Below are 27375 nucleotides of genomic sequence, written 5' to 3'. Positions count from 1 at the left end.
GGCGCCGCGGTGTGTCCAGAGTAGTCGCAATGTATCAGACCAACAAACTGTGATCACCAGGTCTTAGCTCTGAACGACCTCTCAATGCTCTGCTCAGTGACTGCAGATGCTCCGATCTCTGCCGAGTGACCACTGACCAGTGACCGCTAATGGTATGACCTGTAACTTCTGACGGGCGCAGGTCTGACGATGACCACTGACTGCTGTGGGTCTGATCGGGGACCGCTACAGTTCTGACCACTGACCTATACTCACGCCCCTCACCTCTGACGGCTGATACTCTAACATCTGACCGCTGACGTCCGCAGGTCTGACGATGATCACCACGGTGCTAGAGGGAGAGTTCAGCAAAACGTACGGCGAGGCGCAGGCAGCGCGACTCAGCATCAGGAAGGAGCTCGACAGGGAGAAGACCAAGGCCTTCATCGACGTCCTCGTCGGCAAGAGCGTCATCGAGGCCATCAACCACTTGTGAGTGACGTCGGCGGCTCGGTAGCTGGCTGAGCGGTTCGCTCGGTAGCTAACTATCTAACCGTCTTGCTCGGTAACTGACTGGGCGGCTGTTTCGCCATCTACCTCGGCGGCTAGCTCGGTAGCCGTCTTGACGTCTAAGGCTCATAGCTCGCCCGCTAACACGCTGGTAATCTCGCCTGCTAGCTCGTCGCCGCCGCCGGTTCGCTGGGTTCGCGGCAGTGCCGGCTGTGATGGGCTGCTTCTTCTTCTTCTTCTTTTGCACCTCACCCGCCGCCCCCCTAGGGGGGCGGCGGCGCAGGCGGGTCGACCGGAGGGTCGGTCCGCCCGACAGCCCGGATGAATTCAATCACCACCGGTGCCGGTCCGCCGAGGACGTCCCCCAGGCTCGGGTTGAGTCCCCAGCGGCGGCGCCGCGCAGCCTCGTAGGCCGGACAGTCGGTCAGCAGGTGGGCCGCGCTGTCCGGCTCGCCGCACGCAGGGCAAGCCGCGTCCACCGCCAGGCCTAGGCGGTGGGCGACGTCCCGCGTGAGCGGCGACGCGCCCGTCCGCAGCTGGGAGAGGGTACACGCCTCCCAGCGGGACAGATCGTTATGGCCCGGTGTGGGCGCCGGGTGGGGGTGGGACGCTCTTGTTCTCGCGTCGACCATCGTCCCCACCCGGCGCCCGATCGCGCTTCTGGCGCTGGCGAAGTCGATTTGGACGTCCGGCTGCTCCGCAGCGGCCGCTTCACCGGCCAGCTGGTCGGCGTGCTCGTTTCCGTCCAGGCCAGCATGCCCCGGCACCCACTGGAAGGTGACGGTGGTGCCACGCTCGCTGAGGGTATGTAGGCACTCCCAGATGTCGGCGGCCAGGGCGGTCACCTGGCCGGCCGGTCCCCTCTGGAGCTGCTGTAGGCCGGACTTGGAATCGGTTAAAAGGCGGACTGCGCGGACGGACTCCCGGTCTTCTTCAGGTAGGGAGGTTATCACAGCCAGTGCTTCCCTGATGGCGGTAAGCTCGGCACGCAGGCTGCTGCACACTGCGCCGGCCGGGGCCCTGATACGTTCCTCACGGCCGAGGCAGTGGAGCTGGATCAGCGCGCCCGCGCCGCCACATGTCGTCCCCTCTCTCGCCGACCCGTCCGACCAGATGGTGACGTCTGCGGGCGGCAGGAGCTCTATGGCCCGGAGCGCCGCCTCTCTGCGCTTGTCGGGGGGGGGGGGTCTGTGCGACGCGTGGGCGCGGGCAGGTCCACCACAAAGTGGGCGGGGGTCCTCTCCACTGTCCAGGGCGGCCGGCACTGGTACAGCGCCAGTGGTTCAGTCGGCAGCTGCTTCAGCCCGGCTTCGTCGGCGATCCACCGGCCCACCCGCCTGAGACACGGCTTCTTGGTAAGCACCGCGTCCTCGTCTGGCGGCTTCGGTGGCGGCCTCCGCGCCGCCTCTGCCTGTATGCAGTCTCTCCGCCATGCCAGGTGGGCTCGGTACTCCAGCCGCGGCCGCACCTCCTTCTCCAGGAGGGTCCTGGCAGGATCGAGTGCGGGGAGTCTGGCGAGGCGCTGGCACTCCTGTCCGGCCAGCTGCTTCGCGCGCAGCGACAGTGGCGGGAGGTCGGCTTCGGCGAGCAGGGCGTCCGTGCGAGTCAGGCGGATGCAGCCGGTGATGAGGCGAGCACACTTGTTCTGTTCGGCCTCCAGTCGCTCCCTGACGGACGGCGCTGCATGTGTGCCAACTACGGCGGCGCCGTAGTCGAACAGCGCTCGCACGTAGCCGATGTAGGCCGTCCGGAGTGATGGGCTGCTCCTTCCGTAGATAACACCGCTCCCGTTATTGAAATACGACACCGCTTGTTTCCGCCACATTATACAGCAATATGCGGCCGGCGCTGAGAGAGTACTGTCGTGTGCTGATTCGTTCGCGGAAGGACGCCGGACGGGGTACGCCGCACCGATTCCAACAACTTGGTCCCGTGCACCTCGTGGGTGTACACGGGTCCGTATTTGTGCTTATATCCAGGCCTTGTGAACTCGGGCGAGGCAGGAACGTAGGGTTTCTTTGATTTCGAATGTTGTAACTCTGTCGTGTAAATGAACAGGTTTTGCAAACGCGGTGTTTAAATGATTGCTTACGTTCATGGCATAATATTTCAGCCCATTCCATGCATTATAGCTTCATAAGAATGTATCGTGTTCATTGTACGTGAACTACCAAATGCCGGTGTGTCTATGTGTCTGCTAGCCGACTTTTTGGTCATTTTGTCCTCCGGTCATTCTGCGTGTCCGCGTGTGTGGGCCTCTTTTTGTCTCTATCTGCCTGCCTGACTGGCTGTCTGGCTGTGTCTATCTGCGAGTCCGTGCGTGTGTGTGGGTGTCTGTCCGTCATCCGTCGGTTAACCGGTGTGACTGTGCGCACACTGTCCCCTGACCTGCCCCGCGGTGCGTCTGTCCCCAGTATGCAGACGGCCGGTATGGGTGGCCTGCGTCCCAACACGGTGGTGCTGGGCTGGCCGTACGGCTGGCGGCACCAGGCAGACGCCAAGGCGCACCGCGTCTTCCTCGAGTCCGTGCGAAACACCAGCGCCAACAAGATGGCGCTGCTCGTGCCCAAGGGCATCAACTTCTTCCCGACCAACAACGAAAAGGTGCCAGGGACGGGGCCACACACGCACACACAGAGATACAGATACACTACATGTGTGGGACTGAAGATCTGTACAGTCACCAGGGCCTTTACTGGTGGTCTCGATAAATGTCGAGGTATTTAGCAGTTGCACGCCCGAGAGCGGCCCGTTTGATCAGTACCGAACTTACAGCATGCCTTGTTTTCGTAGAAGTTTAAGTTCCAACTCCCTCTGGCCGACTAGTTTCAGGGATTTCACTCAGTTCGCGCTGCTGTGTATCGAGAGCTGGCACGTACCGGAAACTTTGAGCCTAATTGTGAGTGCATAAAAGGCTGTGTCGGTCGGTGCCTGGGCGCCCGGGGCGGGCCGGCTGTCTGTGATTCCGGTGCTGATCTGAACCCCCCCCCCCCCCCAGTCCCCACTCCTGTGCGCTAGTAAGCGGTGGCGCGCCAGTGGTCTTGGGACCAGAAGACACGCCTCGGGTGACGGTAACGTTTGTCCGTCCCTTCCCCTGACCATAACATTGTTACCGTGCTCGTCCCAGCTTTCTGACCGTTCCGTGGTTACCCCACCCTTCCTGTCCCTTCCTCCCCACCCTTCCTGTCTCGACTGTCTTGCTGACCGCACCCTCCTGCGTCAGGTGGTGGGCAACATCGACATCTGGTGGATCGTGCACGACGGCGGCCTGCTGATGCTGCTGCCCTTCCTGCTGAAGCAGTCGCGCACCTGGAAGGGCTGCAAGATGCGCATCTTCACCGTGGCACAGATGGAGGACAACAGCATCCAGATCAAGAAGGACCTCAAGACGTTCCTCTACCACCTGCGTATAGAGGCAGAGGTGGACGTCGTCGAAATGGTGAGGCGGGATGGACGGAGGATTGGGTGGGGGATGTTTGACTGGGAACTGGGAGGGGGGGTCTGGAGAAGGCAGGATAGTAGGCGGGGAAGGGATATCTCCTGGGATAGTGACTACTGACTACTGACCAGGGCGAGAATGGTCTGTCGGCTGGAAACGGCAGACTTTTGCAATGTTTTCATGAGAAAGCTTTGTGTATGTGTTCGTCTATGCCTAGCGAAATCAAGACACTTGGGGCAGTGCTGAAATATAGTGAAGCTTTACGACATACTTGCTGGCAGTAACTTCCTTCTCTAATCGACCTCTTCTTATTGTGTCGGTCTCACGAGCTTTGAATGGCGTCCGTCTCTGTCGTCTCAGCTGTCTGTGTGTTGTGATATCAGCTGTCGTGATGTGGTCTGTCATGGGCCTGTGGGATTGATGTACGCTGTTTTGGGCTACCTGGCTGGCTGTGTGGTGTGCATACCGCTGATATATTGCCGGAGTTACCAGGCAGGTAGGCGGTGTGTTCCTCTGGCTGCCCCCGGCGGACTGCCCGTGTTATGACGGTGCGCTGCGGCCCCCACCGCCACGTCTCCGCCGCCTGAGCCGGGCTCTGCTGATTCCCTTACCGTGCCTGAGCCGCCGGCTGGCTCCGACGAGCCGATCAACTGCCTTTTGTAGTTCACCGGGACCAATCTGGGCGTAAATAACCCGCTTTAAAACCTCGGCGTCTGATCCGAACTTCTATCGGCGCCATAGAGCTTCATGTAATTAGAATCTTGCTATGATGTATAAGACGGCTAGGCGCCGCGCTGCCGGCCCCGCGGCACCAGTTTGGTACCTCCTTGAAGGGCCCGGCGTGGAAAGGTGGGGCTGCTAGACACACGGTGTCTATGAAACATGCTCTCTCAGGTCATGGTTCTCACGTACAGGGATTCACGTACAGGGCCATTGGTTCAATGTGTGCGATGTGATGTCTGGACGTGACTTGGGATTGAGATGCGACTTTCGTCTAGTGTGTCAGAGCGTGTGTTATCACAGTGGTATTATGTGAGCTGTGTCTTGTGACTAGGCTGTACCGTGTGAGTTTTGTCATGTTTATATTAGAACTGTGTCGTGTGACAATGTGAGTCGTGCCGTGTGTTTCTGTGAGTCGTGACTGTTGTGTCGTCGGTGCCGTGTGCCCGTGTATGTAAGCTGTACCGTGTGTTTCTGTGATGTGTGACGGCTGTGTCGGCGGTGGCGCGTGTCTGTGAGCTATGTCGTGTGTTTCCGCGAGGTGTGACGGTTGTGTCGTCGGTGCCGTGTGCCCGTGTCGGTGAGCTGCACTGTGTGCCTAGTGTGTCTGTGAGCTGCACCGTGTGTTTCTGTGATGTGTGACGGCTGTGTCGTCAGTGCCCAGGCGCGCCGCCACTCCGCCCGCTCTGCCCGCTTTCTCTGACCAGCCGCACCGCCTCTCTGTCTCTGTCTCTCTCCCGGACGGCAGGGTGTAAGTACGAGCTCTCAGCTGCACGGCCGGGCGCCGGTCCTCCGAGGCTGCCCCGCTCCCCGCCACACTGGGACGCACCGCTCCGACGGCACCCCGCTACCGGGCAGCCTCCCCAGCTACCTGACAACTTCTCCCAACTACCCAACAGCTTCCCCTGCAGCCCGATACCCAACAACTTCCCCAGCTACCCAACGGCTTCCCCAGCCCGTCTCCTGACTACTTCCACCAGCCCTCTACCTGACTACTTCCTCTGTGTTGTCTGCTTACCCCGCTGAGCAAAAGCTACCTGACAGCTTCCCTTTTCCCTACTCCCTGGCTACCCTCCCCTCTCTTTCCCTGGCTTTCTCACCCCAGTCCGTTGTTGGAGTCCCTTCCCCCAGCCTAGCCGGCGTCCCATCACCATACTCGGGTGTAGTACACATTTTGCCTGCCTGTGCGCCGGTTTTATCCCCCGGCGCTGTCGTGCTGAGTGTGACTGATCGGAGCATGTGTTTGTGTGGCCGCCGCCGGCCGCCAGGGCGACTCAGGGGCACCGCGTGGGCCGCCTGCCTGAGCTCTGAGCCTCGCGGCCCGCTTGCCTGGCCCCTGACCCTCGCGAGCCGCCTGCCCTCCCCGACCAGTACTAGACGCCGCTGTCCGCCATAAGGCTGGTTTCTAACCTCAGTTGGGTCCCGCTCGAGGCCGTAGTGGGCTGTCGCTACGCCTGTGCCGGGGATAAGGACCATGGTCCCCGTGGCCTCCCGTGGTCTGTTACCGGTCCTGGAGGCCCACATCTGCCCTGTTGTCGGCCACTGCATGCTCTGGCACCCGCGGCATCGGCAGGCACCCACGCAGTAGCTGGGGTGACCCCTCTCCTAACGCCGTATTGCCATCAGGCTCAGCGCTGAATTTTTTCGTTAACGTTTCGGCGTGCGCGTTTTGTTTTCCTTTATTTGGCACATGTGTGTATTACTACTTTGATTATTTTCGGTGCTCGATAATTCTTACACGTGTGTAAGGCATGGATTGTTTTCCCCGGCGAACACGCCGGACTTGCGTTAACCCAATCCCCGGTTTGCCGTGGTTGTTTGCACTAATCAGCTGACTTGACACAAACAGCTGTTTTATTAATGATGCCATATGATGAACATATATTAGCGATGTGTCATCCGTAGATATTTGCCCGTATGAAAAAAGCAATGAAAAAAGTACCAAATTTCGGGACCATGTGCGAATAATTACCGATGATTTAGCGTTCAGAGATAGTCCTGTCTTCGATACATGTCGGTGCGGAGCTGAGCCCGCCGCTCGCGGTGTGCGTCAGACCTGACCTACACCGCTGACCGGGTACTCCGGGTGTGGCGCCGTCCTCTAACCGCTGACCTCTGACCGCTGACCTCTGACTTCTAACCGCTGACCCTGTGTGTGCCATTGCAGCATGACAGCGACATCTCGGCCTACACCTACGAGAGGACGCTGATGATGGAGCAGCGGAACCAGATGCTGCAGGAGATGAGACTCAGCAGAAAGGAGCGCAACTCAGTGGTAAGTCTGCTCCGCGACCAGGGCTGAACGGCCCCAACCCTGACCGAGAGGACGGGGTGATTGTACAGCGGAGGATCTGACCTGGGGTAGCCGGGCTGACCGGGTGACCGTTAACCCTAGCTGACCGGGCCGCGGTGCTGACTGGGTCTCAGCTGTGGCCTCCGGTGGTGGCTGGTGGCGGGCGGGGGTGTACCATGACTGTCTCTCTGCCTGCCCCACTGACTGACTGCTGCACTGCTCGCGCCGGTATGTACAGTCGGGTGCTCAGGGCTGGGCGGGGTGCTCCCGCCGGGTGGTGGTGGTGCTGGTCCCCGTCCCCGTCTCGGCCCGCTGACCGCCCGCGCCTGTTCAGGTCGGTGCTGGGGGAGGGACTCTGGTGGTGGTGCTGGTCCCCGTCCCGGCCCGCTGACGGCCCGCGCCTGTTCGCAGCGGCGGGGCCCCGTTACCGCGGGCCGGCCGGCGCCGTGGTGGCACACAGTGAGCGCAGTGTCCCCGCAGAGCTGTCCGTCCGTCTGTGTGTGTGTGTGGGCGTGTGTGTGGCCGTGGTGCTGACCGAGTGCTGACCCGTCCGAGCCGGTAGCCGTGGGTCGTTTTCAGTACGGTTAGGTGGCAGCTGTGTCCTGAGGTACGGAGTTGCCGGCAGCTGCCGAGTGCGGTGACGTCCTCCCTCCCCGGTCCCCGCGGGGCTGAGTAGAGGCTAGCGCACAGTTTGAGTAGGGGTAGTGGCCCGCCGTCCGTCCGTCCTGTGCCCTGTGCCCGCCGCCGGCCGCTGACCCGTGCCCGCCGGCCGCTGCCGTAAGGTGGACGCGCTGATGGGCGTCGAGCTGGACATCATGCGCCGGCCGTCAATCAACACCGTTCAGGACGTAGGTGGCCGCCCGGCCCGCCCTGTAGAGACCGCCCGTTCGCGCCGGTCCGCCCTGTAGAGACCGCCCGCCAGCCGTGTACATAGTGCGGCCGCAGCCCGCCCGCCCTGTATCGCAGAGCGCTCTCACCCGCCCGCCCTGTATCGCAGAGCGCTCTCACCCGCCCGCCCTGTATCGCAGAGTGCTCTGACCCGCCCGCCGCCCGCCTGTGCGGGACCCTGACTAGCTGCTAGTGTTGTCCGTTCGTGCCCGCCGCGGGGCGGCAGTGAGGGGCGGGCTCCCGCCGTCCTCCCGTCTCACTGAGTGTGTGTGTGTCCGCGGCCGGGTTCTCTACTGGGTGTTTCTGTGTCTCCCGGTAGCGAGGGCTGCAGTTCGATGACCTGTCGGCGCTGGCGCAGGTAACGGTGCGCCCCGTGCGGTGCTGCTGTCTCGGCCGTGTTGCAGTGTTGTGCCGGCGCCGGCCGCAGGGACGGCTACTGTCGCCCGCCCCCGCCCCCCCCCCCCCGCGCCCGCCGCGCCTCTGACCGGGGCCAGACGGGCGCAGACCCGCGGCGCCGCCGGACCGAGCGCGTCAGCACCGCCGCACCGCCGCCGCTGCTGGCTGCTAGCTGCTCTGAGTGTCTGAGTGTGACCCGTGGCGTCCCGTGCTGGTCCGTGACGCTGCCACCGTCCTCCCGGCATACAGGACGCCGGACGGGCCCTTCCCGAGACCCCGCCTTACTAACTCTGCCGGGCGCTGTCTTTCTGGCTGAGCCTCTGAAAGTGCAGCACGTAACGTAGCCTGCCGCTTGACATCTAGCGTTTGTCACTGTCTCTAACGTCTCTAACAAATCTCTCTGACGTCTCTAACGTCTCACCAACATTTAACACTTGCCTAATACGCCTCGCACCATTGGCATCCAGCTCTAAATTAATTTGTATTTCTTATCTAACACGTTTATTTGTAAAATTGCCCCCTGCAAGACTGCCTTCTATTTGCTGAGCTGATAAAAATAAGGATTACCAGTGTGCCGATCGCACATGATAAATTGTAAGACCTCGAGTCTTCACCGGGCGCCACAAAACTATTTGATCGCATTAAGGGCGATGTAAAGCCCCCTGGCCAAGTCAGAAGCGCTGTAAACCTCATTGTTGTAATCAGCAGCACTGTAAGCCTCCTTGTAAATGTCATGAGCGCTGTAAAAACCCTGGCAGTCAGACGCCACGTAAACCTTCGTGGTAAAGTCAGGAGCTCTGTAAACCTCCCTGGTGAAGTTAGGAGGGTTCCAAACCCCCCTGACCGTGTCGGCCTGTGGGTCGAATGCCTTGGACCGCCGGCTGAACTGCCGTGTGTGCCGTGCCGCCGCGCCCGCCAGGCTCCCGCCGCCGCTGCTGCCTCTGCCTCTGCCAGTGTGTGCCTGTGTGGCTGTGGGCTGTGGCTTGGAGCGCTCTGCTGAGTGTCCGCTGCACGCGCTCCGTACCGCTCGAAAACCGTCCCCCGCCCCGTGTGTGCTTCGTGAATGGGACATGCTTACTGCTTGTGGTGTTAAGTGTCTGCTTAGCATCACATGTAGCATTGTCAGGCTGTGATAGTCCTGTACAGTTAACTAAAGCGGATGTTTCAAACGAAAAGTGTGCACAATGATAACGTTATAAGCTTGAAATTAGATGTTTGGGTAATATCGTACAAGCGCCTTCGGAACTAAATGCGAGCAGTCCTAAATTAGCGGAATGCACGCCCGTGCAACGTAACTGCGGTGTTCAGTGTTGCATTGGGACGCAATTTTCACTCTGATATAGTGCCTCAATATCTGGCCAATGTCAGTTAAAGGTAGTGTGCCAGCTTTCCTGGACCGTATGGAGTTAATGGCCCAGATAAGGAGAACCGGATTTTTAGAACTTATCCATACCTTCAAAACTCATGGAAACGTCTTAAATTCTTCTAATTTTGAGTACCCCAGTGCGAAATTCGCCCCGACGGGTTGTCGGTCGTACCCCAACCACATTTCACACCACTATGAACAATAAATGCACACACTGAAATCGCTATTAGCATATGCCGAAGTATGCCTTTAGCATTAGCGCGAGCGTGCGGTAAAAGCTTTTTGGATTAAACCGCATAATGTTGAAGGCAATTGGTCAAAGGTTTCGGCCCATGGGCAAAACATTTTATCAGCGAACTTTTGAAGCATTTACTGAGACGGAGGAAGGCGCTGGAAAAGAGCTTAACTGATAGAAATCTAACGTGAACTTACTTGTTGCATTTGGTTGCTTTGAACTATTGAACAGATTGTAAATGTTGGTTTTCAATAACATATTTCAAATCCTAATGTACAGATATATTAGTTAATCACCTACATTTATGGCGTCAATTTCATGCCTTTTACAACTGCAACGAATTGACAAAAAAAAAAACGCATTTCACATTGATCAGTAAAAACTTTATTCATACTGACATGGGTAAAAAACCAAGCGCTCACTTCACAGGATGGTATACCTTCCACTCTTCTCTAACATTGAAAACGAACGTTACTCTAGCTTCTCATATGTTCTTGGTTTGATATGAATCCAACTCAGAGCCAGACACAAGAGGGCTGTTCGGGTCCCTGCAGCATAGATCTGTGCTGCGTGCGTCATACTTGGGTGACGTCAACCGCCTGGCTCCGCCCACTCTCCGCCGGCACGCCGCGGCCGAGCCATGGATGAGAGATATATGGATGCGAGTCTCGGCGTCGGCCCCTTTGATGTCAGCGACCAGCGCGGCCACCTAGCGGCCAACAGATGAACTAAACCTAGCCACGACGCGCGGTGGGCCGCAGTGTAAAGCGTAATGACGGGGATATGTTCCGCGAATATTTTTAGGCGTTTTGGGTTGAAAAATGTTACAACATGGCACAAGTGATGCCCATATCTGTTTTCTGATCATTTACAAACCAAGTCCCAGTATAATACGGACGGGAGTTGGAAGAGGAATTGGATGGGCTTGGCTTGCATGCTCCCCCTCACCCGCCACTCAAAATCTGCAGTGGGCACAGAAAGCCCGAAAAGACGTTCAGTGATTGATCATGATCAATTAGTTTGTTCATTGTATCCTTTGACGATAATACACTTACGATACGCCAGTCAGCCCAGTCATTTGGACACGAGATTCGTCTCTCCGTCCGCGGAGAGCGCGCCTCACGCACCCACACACTGACACAAACGGCCCGAGCTCAGCCCACGCGCAGGACGGCGGACGCCCGATCCAGTGTGGAGTCCATACCGGTCCACGATCGTGCCACTCGGTTGCAGATGGTTCGCGAGACCGTCGCTGGGGCCTGGCGGAGTCCCGAATACAGCCACTGGAGCCGCGAGGCGCCGCAGTGCGGCCCAGCAACACGGGAGCGGTGCAGCACAGGGAAACGGGAGCGGCTGGCTCCCGTTTCATCTCTAATCACTGTCATCTCGCCCGCACACGGCGACTCTCGACGGCAGCGCGCATCACCCCATTACGCCGCACATCAGCCCAAGACGCCGCACCCCGACCGATGACGTCAGAAATCATCCCATGACACACCACACACGTGGGGACTGACAGCGGAGGTCGAACCGCCAGCGACACCCTCAGTACACTCGCATCTACATATACACAAGCATACACGCGCGCGCACACGTGTCAGCCTGCCGTCACGCTATATAGTATACACACATTTAGACACATGCAAAAAAACTTTCGACATCGAGCTTGCACAACCATCACTGCAAGAGCGACTGTTCAGCCTAGTGAAATGAAAATGAGATCATTGAAAAGGATGGCACAGCCCTGCTCGTCACCCCACTATCTGACTACACTCGAGATGTGACTTTGAGCAGCTTCCTGTTTTGTTTCTGCGCAGGCGCTCGCCCAGAGGATCCCTGTTTGCAGAGCCTGTACAGGTTCAGGCGAATGAAAAGGGTGATCATGAAAACCAATGCATTCTTATCGCACAGCAAGGCCAATAGATCTAGCGCCGGCTGCGAAGTCATGACACGGTTTAAGATTACCGACAGCATTCCCGACTTTGTGAATAGAGCCGGCCACAGGACTTGGGTAGCGCGGTAAGCGTACGAGACAATCTCGTAAAAGCCCTGTGTGGGCTTTACCAGGCTTCCGGCGTCTACTTCTGATGCACCGGTAAAGCTTTTCAGTCCACACATCATCTCCCGTTCAAAACACACCAAAGGATCGGGTTTTGCGAGCACAGCAGAGCACTGAACACAGGCATGTTTCTCCGCACCACGTCGCAACACCCAGCCGCCGACGTACGTCAAAATGTTCGACATCGTAGCATCGATCGGTGCAAGTGAAACGTCAACTGGCTCGGAGTTCGCTAAGGACACTTTCACTTGCGTGAGGTTGCACCTCACCCTGCGGGACACTGACGTCACAACGGTGAGGAGCGTGTCGCCATCTGGCTCGCAGTTCGCGGTCGGTGGCGCAAGAATGTTCGTTGCCACCGTCTTACGGAGGGCCATTCGAAACTTACTGGCATCCGGCAGATCATTTTGTCCATTTCTCGACCGAATGACTGAGAAGAGATTCTCACAGGCATCCTGGTTGAGGCGCCGAGTCAGCATGAACTGCAGGACCCGTCCACCATAGGTGTCCCACAGCGATAGAACGCCAGCGATGGTGAGCTGCAGACCACGCACCGACGGTACCTGAAGGCACAAATGATCACAATTACAATAAAAAAGTTACTGCATACAAACCACTTATGATAATAACGGTTCAATACGGCCTCATAATCAAGGCGATAAAATCCTAACAAAACGACATATCAAAATCCATGCAGTAAAACTGATTTGGCGAAAATTGTGAAAATTTCGAAACGACGGTGTCACATCAGCAGGTCTTTGATCTCAAGATGTACCTAAAATAGCTGTCTTTGATCTCGTTCGAGGACTTATGAAGCAGACACGCGAATAAAAATGTTACGAATTGGAAGACGTGTGCTGTGAATAAATGTTATTGACAATGCGGAGCCGAACATCGCGCCCAACGTCAGTCTTTACCTGCACATTCCATCTTCCGAGCCACGCGGATGTATCTTGGAGGAAGCGTCTCCTGTCCTCGATGTTTCTCCCACTGATGGCTTCCTTCATCGGGTTAGCAGCTTTGAAGGTGCTGGAGTTAAGCACATCAAAAGTGTCGTTGAGGCGCTGTAGGAATACCGCCGTGTCCTCAGGATCAGCAGTCCTGGTCTCCGATCCGGTCTCACTCCCCAACATGCCTGCCAACACATATAATAATAACTATATTACCAGCATAAATGTTATAATCACTTCACGACAGAAGTAAACGAAAAATAGTTATTAAGAATAATTAAATATTCACCTGTTATACTGACAGGCAACCAGTCCATTGCCAAATGACCGTTAGGTGAGTATGTGCTTCGGTGGACATTAAATAAGGGAGCATTAAGTCTATGAAAATATGGTAAGTTTCACAATATTTCATTGGTGTTTGATTTAACGAGCTAATTCCAGTCACCAATTATTTTAGTTTTGAGTTTGGCCTACTAAAGTTTACAGTCAGGAACCGCCACTTACCGCATGCGCTGTACAGCGAGATGCCAACAGCTACGGAGCGGCTGAGCACTTGGGCGGCGTACCGAACTTTCATTTTCTGAAAGTTGTTGGGAGCGACGTGTTTCCGGGTGAGCTTCGGAGCGCTGCTCAGCGTCCTTTGAGAGTCCTTTTCGAAGAACTCGGTCACGTGAGACCAAGAGGCCCTCTTGTCATCTACGAGGATGTCATGCTTCATGAGGGTGTTCCTCAGACACTTGATGAGGTGCGGCACGTCGTGTATGCAGACTACCTCTACTCCGTCCAATTCGAATGTGGGAGCTGCTGCAGAAACGCCCAGCTTTGAGTAGAGCTCCTGGTTAGGCGTACCCATATCACTAACCACGCATGCCACAGTAAATCCAGCGAGCCGCAGCTTCCTTATACACTCCTCCAGCAGAGGACGGAGGACAGATGCGGGAGTAGGACCATGGCTTAGAGTGTATCCTACAGGCTGTTTCCACTTCGAAGTCAGACCTCTTGCTAGGAAGACCAATGCATGATCGGCCTTCCTCGCAGATTTCCCCAGCTCCCCAAAATCTTCTATTCCTTCTATGACATCATCATGAGCCAAGTATGTCAGGTTGGGTCGCACCTGCATCTCGTCAAATGACAGCACGACAAGCTTTTCATGCTCTGGGGCCTCACGGAACTTCTCCTGCATCACCGAGAGTATCCAGTCTTGAAAGCCAGGCTTAAACTGGATCATCTCAATACGCTTTTGCAGACAGCGAACACTGGGCAGCACAAACGTTTTCTGCAAGTGTTTGTAGGCCTTTTCTCCCTGGTAGTAGATAGCCAGGCTCTCCATGATCTGGGCGTCAGTGAAACGTCTGCCCTTCGCCTTGACATTCGTCATTTCCAGCTGATTTTTGAAAAACCGCTGCTGCTGTGGACTTAAGATCCCAGCCGTGAAGTCCAGCACATCTTTCACGCTCTTTGGTTTGCTATCCGCCAACCGGCCTTCCAGTGCCTGACGTTTTAAACGCAAGCGCCGCATCGCACACCGGTATCTGTTCAGCTTAGATTGAGCAGCCTTCGTCTCAGATGACACAGGGTGATTTTCCTTGGACTCCTCACCGGTTGCATCCGCGTCACAGTCTCCATCATCACTTGGCGAAATCGATGCAGAAGGCGCAACACGTTCGCCATCTCCAGTTTCCTCTGCTCCGAGGTCAGCCTCAGGCGAGAAGACAATGTCCATGGATGACCAGTCCATGCACGGTCCAGCAGGCTCTGCAGCAAAGGGCGGGGTAGCGAAGCGTGTTAGTACTATATCGTGAAATATGACGGGTTGACCCTATTCCTGGCGGGCACTGGAAGGTTCGGAATCTGGCAGGGGTCCTTCAAATCAAAAGTTATTGCCCAAAAACTGTTGGTGACCTGTGATGACGTCACATGACCTCCAATGAGCATTGCACAGGTCATGGACACACCTGTGGGCTTGAATTACCAAGGGAAACTACTTTTAGCATGGTTTTGGCTGTTTGGGACGCTTTTGACGCACATCAGAATGAGTTGAATTTTCCCCCACTGACTTATAATGGAGAGGTCACAAAATTGACCTGACCTTAGGTCACAGATAAAGAAAATCCAAGATATACATTTTGTAGGTACTGTCACGGTAATCAATGCTTAAAGTATCAAAGTGGTCGGTCAACAGTTGTAGCTTGGGCACATGTTGAAAGTTTTTCAGAGGTCGTGTCACTTAACCCTCGCCGGTCCGGGGGGGTTGATGCAACCCCCCCTGAGGTTTTTCTCAGCTGCATGCCAAACCGCTTGGAGGATCGCGCTGAAACTTTGGGTACCCAATGGGGCATCCTTTGCGCAACTTTTGGCGAAAAAAAATGACCCGGTCATGTCAGGTCACGGAGCTATGACGTCATAAAGGGAACAAAGTCAGGACGTTTTTGCACGAAATCGTAGTTTTTCGTGCTTTTAACGACGATGTTGGCTACGCTTTGGCATTGTTTGGGTCAAAAGTGACTGGCATGACACTGACACAACCTCCGGCGACCCATGTAAGGTCAAGGTCAGGTCAAGGTCAGGTCAGTGACCACTGGTGACCTCATGCAGTCTGACCTACCGGGGGTAATTTTTTGTCCTGAATTTGAATCTGACGCCAAATAAAGCTCAGACACTTGGTTTATTGAGTGTTTCAGGGCCGTGGAGAGGTCACCGACGGGTTAGAACACGTTTCCGACCCCAACTGTCAGACGGCATTTTCGGCCACCCGGCCGCGGATGTGACCCGGCCGGCTTCCCGGCGCTCTGCCGCGGAATCTATTGGGTAAATGTAGATAAACTATACACCAAATTGCTCCATATTCATTAAGGAACACGTTAGTGAAGACCACACGTCGATATCGGCAATAGCGGCGCCGCTAGCGATGCGCAAAGTTGAAAAAATGTCGATTTTCCGAAAATTTGACCTTTGACCTGCCATAACGAGGTCAAATATTGACCTAGGGTCAAAAAAGTTGTGCTCAATCGCGAGATCTCGTCGAGAGCAACACGCTGGTTTTTTCGCGAAGCGCTACCACGACGCGTTTCGAAACGGCAGGGGGGGTCGTACCAACCCCCCCCCCCCCTTGGACCGGCGAAGGTGGCAGAATGCCGAGGACGGGCGAGGGTTAACTCGGTTCAGAGATCTGACCTGAGATGACAAGCGTCTGAAATTTTCACACAATGTCCGGAAAAGATGCATGATAAGGTGTGCCAAAAACGGCGGCGCTCCGCGCCGCCGTTGTGAGATATTCGCGAAAAACCTCAGGGGGCGTCCAAACGCCCCCCCCCCCCCCCAGCGTGACGCGGGTTAACTTGAGCCAGCGACCTGACCCGACATTTTTCCAAAATGAGCTCAATGAATGTCACTGTGAAATTTCCTGCATTTAATAAGGGTAGCAGGATCTACGAAATGTACATCTCAGATTTTTATATTCATGACCTAAGATCAGGTCAAATTTGTGACCTCCCCATTACAAGTCAATGGAGAACAAAAACTTGCTCGGATTTGCGTACAGACGACTTCAAACAATTAAAACAGACATAAGATGGTTTGAGATGTTTGTGATAAGCAACGTGACCAACTTTGACCTGACCTGGCCTTTGACCTAGGTCAATATTTGAACTGAACAACACTATTGCATGTCACCAACAAAGGCACAGTTAAAACAATATATCTACCTGCATTCATCATTGAAAACTCACCTTTCTTTGCTTTTTTAGCCGGTGGATCTTGGCGCTCATGCAGAACTCTTTTTGTTGCCAAAGTAGCTGGAGGGTTAGGCACGTCAAAAAGAGTTGGCACAGCAGTGCGCAGAAGGTACTTTCCACTCGTGTTGTACTGTGAAGTCTCAAAGTGCCGGGAACACAAGTAAACATTCTTGTACAAATACTCTGTACTCTTGTTTCTCAGGTCCTCTCTTCTGCAATTTTGCACCCATTTTTTGCATCTGCCGAGAGAGAAAACCCATGGATTAGAATTTAAAAACACTTAAGTCATGTACACATTGCACAGTCATGTGAATCCACCACACAAAAAAAAAAACATGCGCCAAACTAATGGAATACTGAAAACTCCGAAAATGACCTGCATTCAGTAAGTGTTAAAAACTAAACACAAGTTACAATTTACTTGTACTTAATGCCACCAGGAACTTTAAATGCATTCCATTTGTATAATTAGAACATGTATGAACATCAGCTCAGCACCCTAAATATAATTTTTTTACACAATCTCGATTTATCAAGATGCACAGCTTTTTTACCTTTCAGCATCTTTAGGAAACCTGTGGAACTTCAGCTCAGGATTGCGTTTTTTGTAAGTGCTGCAATTGATGGCACCACACCATGAGCTTCCATCATGATCCCTCCCCATCTTGATCAAGATCTGAAACAAAAATAGCAAAGAAATTAGGATGAAACATGGCATAGATACCTAAACACTTGTTTTAAAAACAAGAATTAGGAGAAGATTTCACAGCAACACAACACTTGTGGAAGTAAGATATAATATAATATTTGTAACATTTGTAACCCTTGTAAGATATTCCCATAGGTAAGTCGCAAACAATCCACTCAAATATCATCACATTTCTAGTGAAATTTTATTTTTGCTGAGCAATAATTATTGCATGGAAAGAATTGACTTCAAGTGGACAGTGATCCGGTTTTTAAACCATTAAGAGAGGCAAAGTTGACCAAAGTCAAGAAAAGAAGCAAAGTCAAGTCAAGGCCGCAGGGAAAGGCAACCGCCCTTATAGGGGATCACCAATATCTCTCGCTGAATCATGTCTTGTACTTGTCTGATGTCCTGTAGGTACCTACATACTTGTGCTTTCACGAATACAACAAAGACAATTTTGTTTGTTTGTTTGTTGGGGTTTTAGGGCGCGTCAACAACTAAGGTCATATTGCGCCCACACAACCAATACAAGCACAACAGCCTGACATGCTTTGTTGCAAAACAGCGTCAAAGTTTCATATCGGGATGTGGATGATTGATAAAATTAATTCATAAGAAGCCAAGTGATGCTCTTCAACTTCATGATGTGAAATCATTCATGACGTCATAGATTCAAGAGGTGTAGGAAAATGTCAATGTTGAGCGGTGCAGGAAAACGTCTAGAGGTGCAGGAAAACATATTTTCCTACACGTCTGGGGAACCAATCAACATTGACTTCTTGTATGTTTCAAAAGTGTAGTATAATGCACATGCCATTTTAATGCCTGGCTTTCTCCATTTAATCATGCAATGATGCATGTATGGGGGAAAAATATCAAAAGTTATGCTAAACAACATGTTTTCAAAGCCCCATATATGAACAAATAATAAATTTAAGCTAACTCAAGCTAAATTCAAACTCCATTAAATATGAAAATATAAGAATTAGGAACCTCACCCTACTGGAAATAGAATGTGATCATGCGCCATTTTTGTCTGTATACTTTGAGTTACAATAACTTAAAAGTGAAGCAAGTCAGCTTTTATTTCATGAGCCTATTTCAATTTTGAATGCTTCGAAATTCCGAATCACTCAACTATCCAGATTTATCTGATATAATTTAATAAGAAAATGGGATGTCTGTGAAAGCCGACGCACGAGCCTTAACAAGACGCCATTACAAACCCTTGAATATCACCGATTCAAGCACTTTCACGAAGGAACCGATATGTTCACCGGCATGCCCCGGTGTTCTTACCTCAGAAAATATCCGATTCTTCGACGAACTCAATGAAATGCTCACAAAAAAAAACTAAAACTCTTTCGCCGCACCACCAACCTCCATAGGCTCAGAACGCCGACTGGCCGCGCCGTCGTGGCTAGAACCTGCGCATGCGCAGAACGCACATGTGTCGCTCAAAGCGGCGGAGTTGCGCATCCAGGCCGAGCGTCGCTGCAGCCTATTTCAAACGCGGCGAACCGTTGCGCGGGTGGACTGGTGATTTTCGCTCGAATAACGGTTAAATTGCGTTCAAATGTGGTTAATAGCAATGTGCCACCGAAAAGAGTGATAATGATACCCAAAAAACAGCATACAAACCGCTTGCAATAAGAAATATTGGATGGCAAACTTTAATCCGCGCCACTTTCGCCTCCTGCAGCACCGAATTTCGTGCTGCAGGAAAACGAAGCATGCTTCAGTAGGTGACGTCACACAGGCGGTGACGCAGTGGTGTGGGCGGGACTAACGGGCGACGCAGTCCTCACTGCGCATGCGTGCTGCAGCATATTTCATTTTGGCTGCGCAGCCGAACAGCCCTAAGGATGGAACACAGTGATCTTGAGTCGGCTTGGTTTATTATCTTAAGGTCAGGAAATACGTACATTTTTTAGTTCTTGATATTCGTTCTTGTTTTTTTTTTTTCACTTCTTTCAAGCATGTACAATTGTTAAAGAAGCTTAAATATGGAAATTAAACGGCATATGCTAAAATAAATATCACACTTGGGCCGGAATGTTTCATTCAGGACCTCGGGCTTTGTTGAATTTTCCGCCCTCGACCTTCGGTCTCGTGCGGAAAACTCAACAAATCCCTCGGTCCTGAATGAAACATTTTACCGGCCCCGTGTGATATTATATATTACCGATAGGTTCATCCAATCGATAAGTTTCGATAAACCCGTTCATCATCATCTCCTGCGGTTTCGAACACGCCTGTTAGGTGGTGCGGTAGACCGCGCCCAAAGCCAGGGCCCAGGTAACGTGAGGTAGCCGAGTCTGGGCAGCGTGCGCTGACCCAAGCCGGGGCCGCGCGTCCTCCCGGTGTCATGTGATAGCCCGGGGCTGCCCGCGGGGATGCGGTAGACCGCGCCCAAAGCCGCGGCCCCGGCTTGGGTCAGCGCACGCTGCCCCGACTCGGCTATCTCACGTTACCGGGGCCCTGGCTTTGGGCGCGGCTTCTGCTCATACTTTGTGGTGCGGTGGTGGTGCGTCGGGCCGCACGCTCTGACTTCGGCCAAGAAAAATGCGTCAGCTGATCATTGTCATTTCTGCCACTTTCATGTGGTGAGATGGGGTCATAACTTGAGAGACGGCTGTTTCATATCAATTATTTTACATAAAATAATATTTCAAACCATAAATTAATGTTTGACAGCCAAATTAAAGAAACAATACCAATACAGGCTTACAGTTTAAATTCGACATTGTGTTGTCTACGATTAGACAGCTGATAACTCATTCCCGTACGTCGTAACTCGTAACTCTATAATGACCTTTGCTTATTGTCACATGTGCGCCGCATTCGTGATTGTTGCCGACCGGCCTGTTTGCAGGTCAGCCCACTACAGTTGTTATACATATCGAAAAACCGATAAACTTTTAGGCGAAAAAAGCACTATTTTAGGCCCATTTTTGATTTTTTTTGCGATATTATGTAAAAACAGAAGCTTCTTATCCTAGGAAAAATAAAATGGGAAATCATTCGAAGGTGGCACACTACCTTTAATGCCCCGTAGTCGGAATCAGGCGGTATTCACGGACGACGGTGAAAACAGGGCGCCTGGGGCGATTTGATCAAGGTTCGTGAAATTTACACGTGACGTTTGGCATATAGAAGGCCTACGAAGGGAGAGAAGCTCTAAATGTCACGTGACTAATATGCCCTCAGGCGCCGTTTTCACCGGCGTCCGTATTCACTACTCCCGAGGGGCCTGCTCTATGGCACCCCGCCTCTGCAGAGTCAGACCTTTTCACGTCTCAGTCTCGGTCTCCTGATGTTTATCAGTAATATTTGATAAAAAGGTTGAACCATTTACATATTTACTTTAGATCTCTAATAGAATACCTAAGTCGCATTTCCAAGGAGTGACTCTTAATAATAAATTGCTGAAACCCGCATGAAGAAACTAAATCTTTTTTGGTCAGGGCCGCTATTGTAAATAAAAAGAATCGCATATGCATGACTATCGTCACTCACATTTTGAGCTCGCCGCTCATGTCCAATGCGACTTTTCACACGTATACCTGTATAGGTATCTGTTCAAGTAGGTACCAATATACAGGTAGCTGATCTTTCAGAATTTAAGCTGACATCTGGATCAAATATTAGTTGAATTGTATTGAATACTGATGTCAATGTTTTATCGATTTTGCTAGATTTATGAACGCTGCTTACGGTCAGGTTTTTGCCTCACGATGCTCACCTATTGGTTTGATATTTGCAGGCTGTGTGTTAGGTCAGTGTGTTTCATCACCGCAGTTCGCCATCGCTCGTGCATTCATACATCCAACTGTAGGTCCGTATTAAAGGGAGCGGTTCATCCTCCTCTGACTAAAATGTAAAGCCAAGCAGATGCAGCTTCACCAGGGACTGCCCTGCTTTGGCGTGTGAGCGGTGAATTTCTTTGAGTACCGTCGGTCTGGAGACCTTACTCCCGGACCTGGTGCCGTAACGGCACGACGGTGGCTGAGCTTCCAGCGGCCAGCGGCAACACCAGACTCGCCATTTAACTTGCACAAGGCGAAACGTGCTTTGAACGTTTCTTAAGTTTTTATTTTATTATATCGGCTCCTAAGTCATTTGTTCGAGATGCTATGAACAACGAGCCGCTCCCTCTAATCGTTGAATATCGTCCGTGTCACTGGTTGTCACCCCTACATGCGTTCACGCTGGTCTCCGTGTCGCGTGGCTGGCTCCGCTTACTCCGCCGACTGAGTGGCGGCGACACGCAGTGTGCGCGAGTGCCGTCCGCTTCACCGGCCGCCGCCCCCCAGGTCCAGGACATTGTCGACAAGAGCTTCAAGGGGGTCGACTCGCCGCCGGCGCGTAACTCCAAGGTGCACTTCCTGGAGCGCGTGCTGCCGGAGGAGGCGGCCGTCACGCCGGACATCTCGGTAAGAATGCCCCGGCGGGTCTCAGCGACAGGCGCAGACAGGTAGGGCCGGCCGCTGACGGGAGCGTCTGACCGTGCCGGCGGCGGTCAGCGCTGACTGACCGAGCAGCGGCCAGGGCTGACGGGTACAGGCTACCAGCGCTGACCTAGGGTTGGACGGCCGACACTGTCTGACCTGACGGCGGCCGGCGCTGACCGGCGCGGCCCTCGCCGTCTGTGTGTCCCCGACAGGCGAGTCTGCGGGCGGCGCTCAGCGCTGGCAGGAGCCGCACCGTGGAGCCCAGCGGGCCGGCGGCGGCCGCCCCGGTCCCCGCCCCCGCCCCCGCCCCCGCCCCGGCCGAGGCGCCGGCTCCGGCTCCGGCTGCGGCTCCGGCTGCGGCCGACACTGGCAGTCACCCGGACGCCGGACGCGGATCTCTGGAGGCACGGCGCACTCTCTGTGTCTCTCTGTCTGTCTCTGTCACTAGGGCTGCGGCTGCGGCTTCTCGCTCTCTCACATCCACAGACGCGCTGTCCGCGGCCAACCATCACCAGTGTCCACACTCTCTGTCCACCCGCTGTCCACGGCCGTCCACCGCCAGTGTCCACACGTTGTCGGCCTAGTGTCCACTCGCTGTCCACCCGCTGTCCGCGACCACCAGTGTCCACCGGCTGTCCACGGCCGTCCACTTGCTGTCCACCTGTTCGCGGCCGACCATCACCAGTGTCCATTCGCCGTCCACCCACTGTCCACCCACTGTCCGCGGCTGACCATCACCAGTGTCCGCCCGCTGTCCGCGGTCTACATCACCAGTGTCCACGAGCTGTCCACCCAGTGTCCACTCGCGCCCTCCGCACGACTCTACAGTCTACACGCGCCGCTTTGGTCGCTTCTGCGCGGCTTCTGAGCTGGCCGCGCCGCGCCGGGGCCCGGGTATCACAGCGACGTGGCACTGTTCTTCATGTTAACGGTCGTGTTCATAATTCAACTGTGGTACCCCTCGTCTGTCCAGAAAGCCGTGCGGTGGTTATCTCAGCGGTTTTGGTTAAACCTTGGCCCTGGCGTCCTTTTGATTCATGGTGTTAGTTCGCTCCATCCTTGTGTCCTATGTAAGCCTGATCATATTGTCCAACAGACTAACATTGTTCAAACTGTCCAACAAAGTTTCCCTGTGCTGGCTTGTTCCGACTTCGCGCTGTGTCGATCTGTTCCGATTGTGTGGGTCTCGTCTGCTCTGTTTGGGCCTGGTATGCCCTGTGAGGGTCTGGTCTGTCCCGTATGGGTCCCGTCTGCCTCTGTATGGGTCTGGTCCGCCCTGTGTGGTCCCGTCTGCCTCTGTATGGGTCTGGTCTGCCCTGTATGGGTCTGGTCCACCCTGTGTGGTCCCGTCTGTCTCTGTATGGGTCTGGTCTGCCTCTGTATGGGTCTGGTCTGCCGCTGTGCCCGGCTCGGTGCTCGGCGCGGCGCTGACGCCCGGGGGCACAGTTTCAGTCGTACTCGGCGGCACGCTACAATCACCACGGAGCGGCGTCGGCCGAGGGCGTTCACGTAAGACGCGGCCCGCACTGTCTGCCGCGGCACCGGCACTGTCCCCCGGGCCCGGGGTGGCCGGGGAGCACACAGCAGAGTCCGCTGCCGTCGCCGCCTGGCTGACTAGACACCGCCGTCGGCCGACCGACCGGCACCTAGTGCACCGTTCGCTGCCTGCGCGCCACCCGCCCGCTGCCGCACTGTACATACACACACACAGGCAGCCGCTGAGCAGGCGCGCCGTATGTCGGTGGATGCTGCGCTCGTGACGTGTGATTTTGGACGGATCGGTGTGGCACTGAGTGACGTGTGCCAGATCAAGTCAGTGCAAGAGCTGGTTTTATCTGCATTGGTATATCCGTCACTGGTTGCATTGGTGTATGACACTGCCATTCATGAGTTTCAGTGTAGTGTCTGGACAGCCTGTTTCGTTGACTGGGCGATTCGCGTCGTGCTGTGTTCTCGATCTATTTCTCCCATTGTCTTTTATGATCTCCCTAAAAATGAAAACATAGCTTTTAGTTATAACTATGTACATTCAACTGGAAATGTTTTGAACAAGTGTAACGTATGTGGTATGCTTCGTCGCTGGTATTCAAATAATTCCCTAGACTTTATAGACACTTCTCAGTAGCCGTGTTTTCGGTTGTGTTCCTACTGTCTCGGTATCGGGCTGTGCCCGTCTCGCTGGTCCGGCCGCGCCGTCCACCGTATCCCGCCCGCTGACGGCCCTCCGCCACAGGTGGACCTGGCCGACGGCACCGGCTCGCGGTCACCCTCCCAGGAGCGGAAGGAGGAGCCGGCGCCGGCCGACGTCGAGCCGGCCGGCGACGCCGCGCCCGCCACCAAAGACGGCTTCAAAAAGCTGCTCGACATCAAACCGTGAGTGAGACGGCACGCGCCACCTGCGCTGCCATGTAGTCGCCGGTGCTGGGTCGCCAGCGCTGCTCGACTGCGGCTGAGGGTGTAACCTCGGTGTATACTGCGCCTCTGAGTTGGATATCTTACGATGAAATTTCCATACAGTTTTGGCTAGGTAACTTGGTTTGTTTACTTTGTTTATTGTGTGCGTAATGTGAACGCTGACTGATCGTCTGCGTGTCGCTGCCGTGTTCCAGTGATAAGGCCAACGTGCGCCGGATGCACACGGCCGTCAAGCTGAACGAGGTAATCGTCAGCAAATCACACGACGCCCAGCTGGTGATCGTCAACCTGCCCGGGCCGCCCAAACTGCAGAGCGCCAAAAACGACTCCAACTGTATCCTCTTTGGACGCCGGCAGAGGCTGTGCGGAGGGACAGGATGGGAGGGCACTCACACGCGCAAGGCTAGAGCACAGCTTTCAGGCGTGCAAATCGCGTCTCATCACCATCCATTGCAATACATGGTATATTTTCTGCTTCCGACTCGCATCTCAATGCGCTACGAGTTAGGAGCGGAAGATATGTCATGTTTTACAATGGGAGGTGGTGAGATGCAATGTGCACGCTTGAGAACTGTGTCCCAGGCGGCAAGCACACCGAGTCAGTGTGGTCCTTTCCTTAGCTCCTATTTGGCCGGTTTGCTATTCTCGTCCTGCTCACTGCCCGGCCCAGTTCGTCCCCTGCCGTCCCACTCCCGGTCCTGCATGCATATGCATTGTCATCCAGATGTTCCTCTTCTCCCTGCCCCTTGATGAAGGAGTGTCTTTTGATGTTTTCTAATGCTCCTGCTACAGTAATTTTCCTTTGACGTTTCATTGTGTGACTTGCGATGCATGAGCCGAGTCCCGTGCGGTGTGTATGTGCCCCATGACGTGTATGTTGTCGTCGTGCATGCTATTCCCCGTGCCGTGTATGATATTCCCCTTACTGTGTCGTTTGTCTTATTCCCCTTAGACCCTGTGTCGTTTGTCTTACACCTCGTGTCCTGTACGTTACGTTCGGATGCCGTATATGCTATTCCCCGTGTCGTGTGTGTAACACCCTGTGTCGCCGACCGCAGCCGGTCGTTTGGTTTCCTTGACTCGGCGCTCGCAGACATGGAGTTTCTGGAGGTGCTGACAGAGGGTCTGGACCGGGTGCTGATGGTGCGCGGCGGCGGCCGCGAGGTGATCACCATCTACTCGTAGTGGCGCGGCGCCGTCCGACGAGCGCTCAGCGCGGGGACCAGACGGACCGCCGCCGGCTGAGAGTATTTATTGTGGGCCGGCCGGCGGGCGGGTGCCGCTGCCGGCGGCCGGTGCTGTGATGGGCCGCCCGGACTGCCGGCCGCTGCAATAGGGCCGCGCCGCCCGCCGGGACGGCCGCTCACGTGTCAAATGGGCGCAGTGCCGGCGCCCGCGCCGTTGTTACATGACTGAAGACTCTATGGTGCGCCGGACGGTGGCGTGGTGGCGCCGCGTGCGACCGCCGGCCGCGCCCAGCGCCAAGCGGGTGGGGCCGCCAGCGGCCGGACCGACACGAGGCAGCCCAGTGGGCAGCTCTTTTAGCGATCATTATTTATAGGTTGTCTGGCGTTGTTTGCGGCGTAGCTTTAATTGACACCATCTCTGTCACGTGGATTATGTCGCCCTGTCACAAACCGAGGTCACGTGGATTATGTCGCCCTGTCACAAACCGAGGTCACGTGGATTATGTCGCCCTGTCAGAGTGTGCACGACAACCATGCCGAGCTTTCCAGGCGGCCAGGGCAGCCGCCCCGCCCTGTGGGTCTCACGCTGTTCTTGTTTCGCATTTCCTTCGCATGGTTTATTAGATTCATTGTTAATTAATATTAATTGTTCCTATTTGTTTTTGGCAGCTTTTCGAATAAAGTAGTTGGTCTATGCCTTTCTGTTTTGTTTCTCGTTTTAGCGGCTCTACGCTGCGTTTGGTCGTGTGACCGTGTGCTTTTGCACGCCGCTGGTACACCTGTGTTGGGGATCGGGTCTGTTCGCCTGGGGGCGTCCCTGTTGGTCACCTCGCGACTCGCCTCCCGCTGACAGCTCGGAGGGAGGGGTGACAGCAGTCGACAGGTATCTCAAACAGGCGAGCGCACGAGCCACTTTTTCCATCTCTCAGTGTTTACCTTTAATTAGGGCACAGACAGCGGAATGCGTAGTTTTTTTTACATACTCTATTACTTTTTGTCCCTATGTCGTGTTCCTTTGTGCATAGAAGATATTTTCGTGCATGGCTCAGTCATTCCTTTCAGATGGCTCATCTCGACCATATTGGTATTCGCAAACATAGCCAACCCTGGTCATTATGACGGTCGTGAGACTTTATGGATGATAGGAATTTCGCCGCTGATTGTCGAAAAGATGCATATAAAATGCCGACCGTCTTTGCTCATTGAATATTGTTTAGTGGTCAATGTCTAGCTATCACTTAGTCATAATCAGATAAAATGAGTAACATAGTAAACTAGAATGTCTTAACTCTACAGATAAATGCGAGACGCGCCTCTGACAAATTTGGTCATTGCTGCTTTGTTTTAGAAAGCTTTCATCGCATCAGCTGCTTGTAAGCAGTTCGCTAATGAATATGTTCATTTATTTATATTTGTGAACGCTGAAGATGCTCATTCACGCATCGCACGGTGTAGAAGAACTATGAGTCACTATGGGACGAAAATGATCTCATGCGTCATGATTGATCTGTAGCTAAGGGGTGCAACGTATCACATGAAAGAAATCCAGCAGATCTTAGCCGCAACACTGTGAACGAAATTGGAGTCTTGACTAAATTCAACAAAACAAGGAAGTTTTCTGGTGCATTGCAACCAGCTGTGGCCGTAGTGCATTTCTTTGAAGTTTCACGCGTTATGTTTTGTCTCTGGCATCCTCTGTAGTAGCTGCATCCACATCCCTCCCTAGTTTCGTGTCTGCTGGTCCATGGGTCGGTCTGCTGCTGCCGTCTTGTTGCACGCTGTAGCTCGGCGCCCTCGCTGCCCAGTGTCCGGTGCTCTGTAGGACCCGCCGCTCGCGGGGCCGGCGGCGCTGCCTCTAAGACGGTGCGGCGATCGGTAGTGGTGGCCGCCGGCCGGCCCCGTCTGCGAGTGTCTCTGTGTGTCTGTGATCTTTGCTCAGCGGGCGGGTCCGGGACGGTCGGCCGGCCGGCACGGCGTCCAACGCCGCGGCCCGTACAAAGCCCGCCACCCCTGCCGCCGGCCCGCCCGCCACCCCGCTAGCCACCTAGGCGTCCAGGAG

General features: G+C 54.4%; 1 protein-coding gene across 1 annotated transcript in view; it reads left to right on the top strand.

Moving 5' to 3' along the window:
- LOC122385700 (solute carrier family 12 member 4-like) overlaps positions 1 to 26014 on the top strand; it is an 89292-nt gene extending 63278 nt beyond the window's left edge. Inside the window, 9 exon segments of the mRNA XM_043374147.1 lie at positions 309 to 471; positions 2904 to 3093; positions 3713 to 3928; positions 6816 to 6923; positions 7724 to 7789; positions 21577 to 21696; positions 23948 to 24087; positions 24324 to 24463; positions 25223 to 26014. Of these exon segments, the coding sequence (XP_043230082.1) occupies positions 309 to 471; positions 2904 to 3093; positions 3713 to 3928; positions 6816 to 6923; positions 7724 to 7789; positions 21577 to 21696; positions 23948 to 24087; positions 24324 to 24463; positions 25223 to 25314 (1235 nt within the window). The 3' untranslated portion in view covers positions 25315 to 26014.
- The last annotated feature ends 1361 nt before the right edge of the window (positions 26015 to 27375 follow it).

The sequence above is a fragment of the Amphibalanus amphitrite genome, unplaced genomic scaffold, assembly GCF_019059575.1.
Source record: "Amphibalanus amphitrite isolate SeventyFive unplaced genomic scaffold, NRLGWU_Aamphi_draft 000228F_arrow, whole genome shotgun sequence".
Lineage (NCBI taxonomy): Eukaryota > Metazoa > Arthropoda > Thecostraca > Balanomorpha > Balanidae > Amphibalanus > Amphibalanus amphitrite.
The sequence above is the reverse complement of the archived record's forward strand: the minus strand, read 5'-3'. Positions and strand labels throughout refer to the sequence as shown.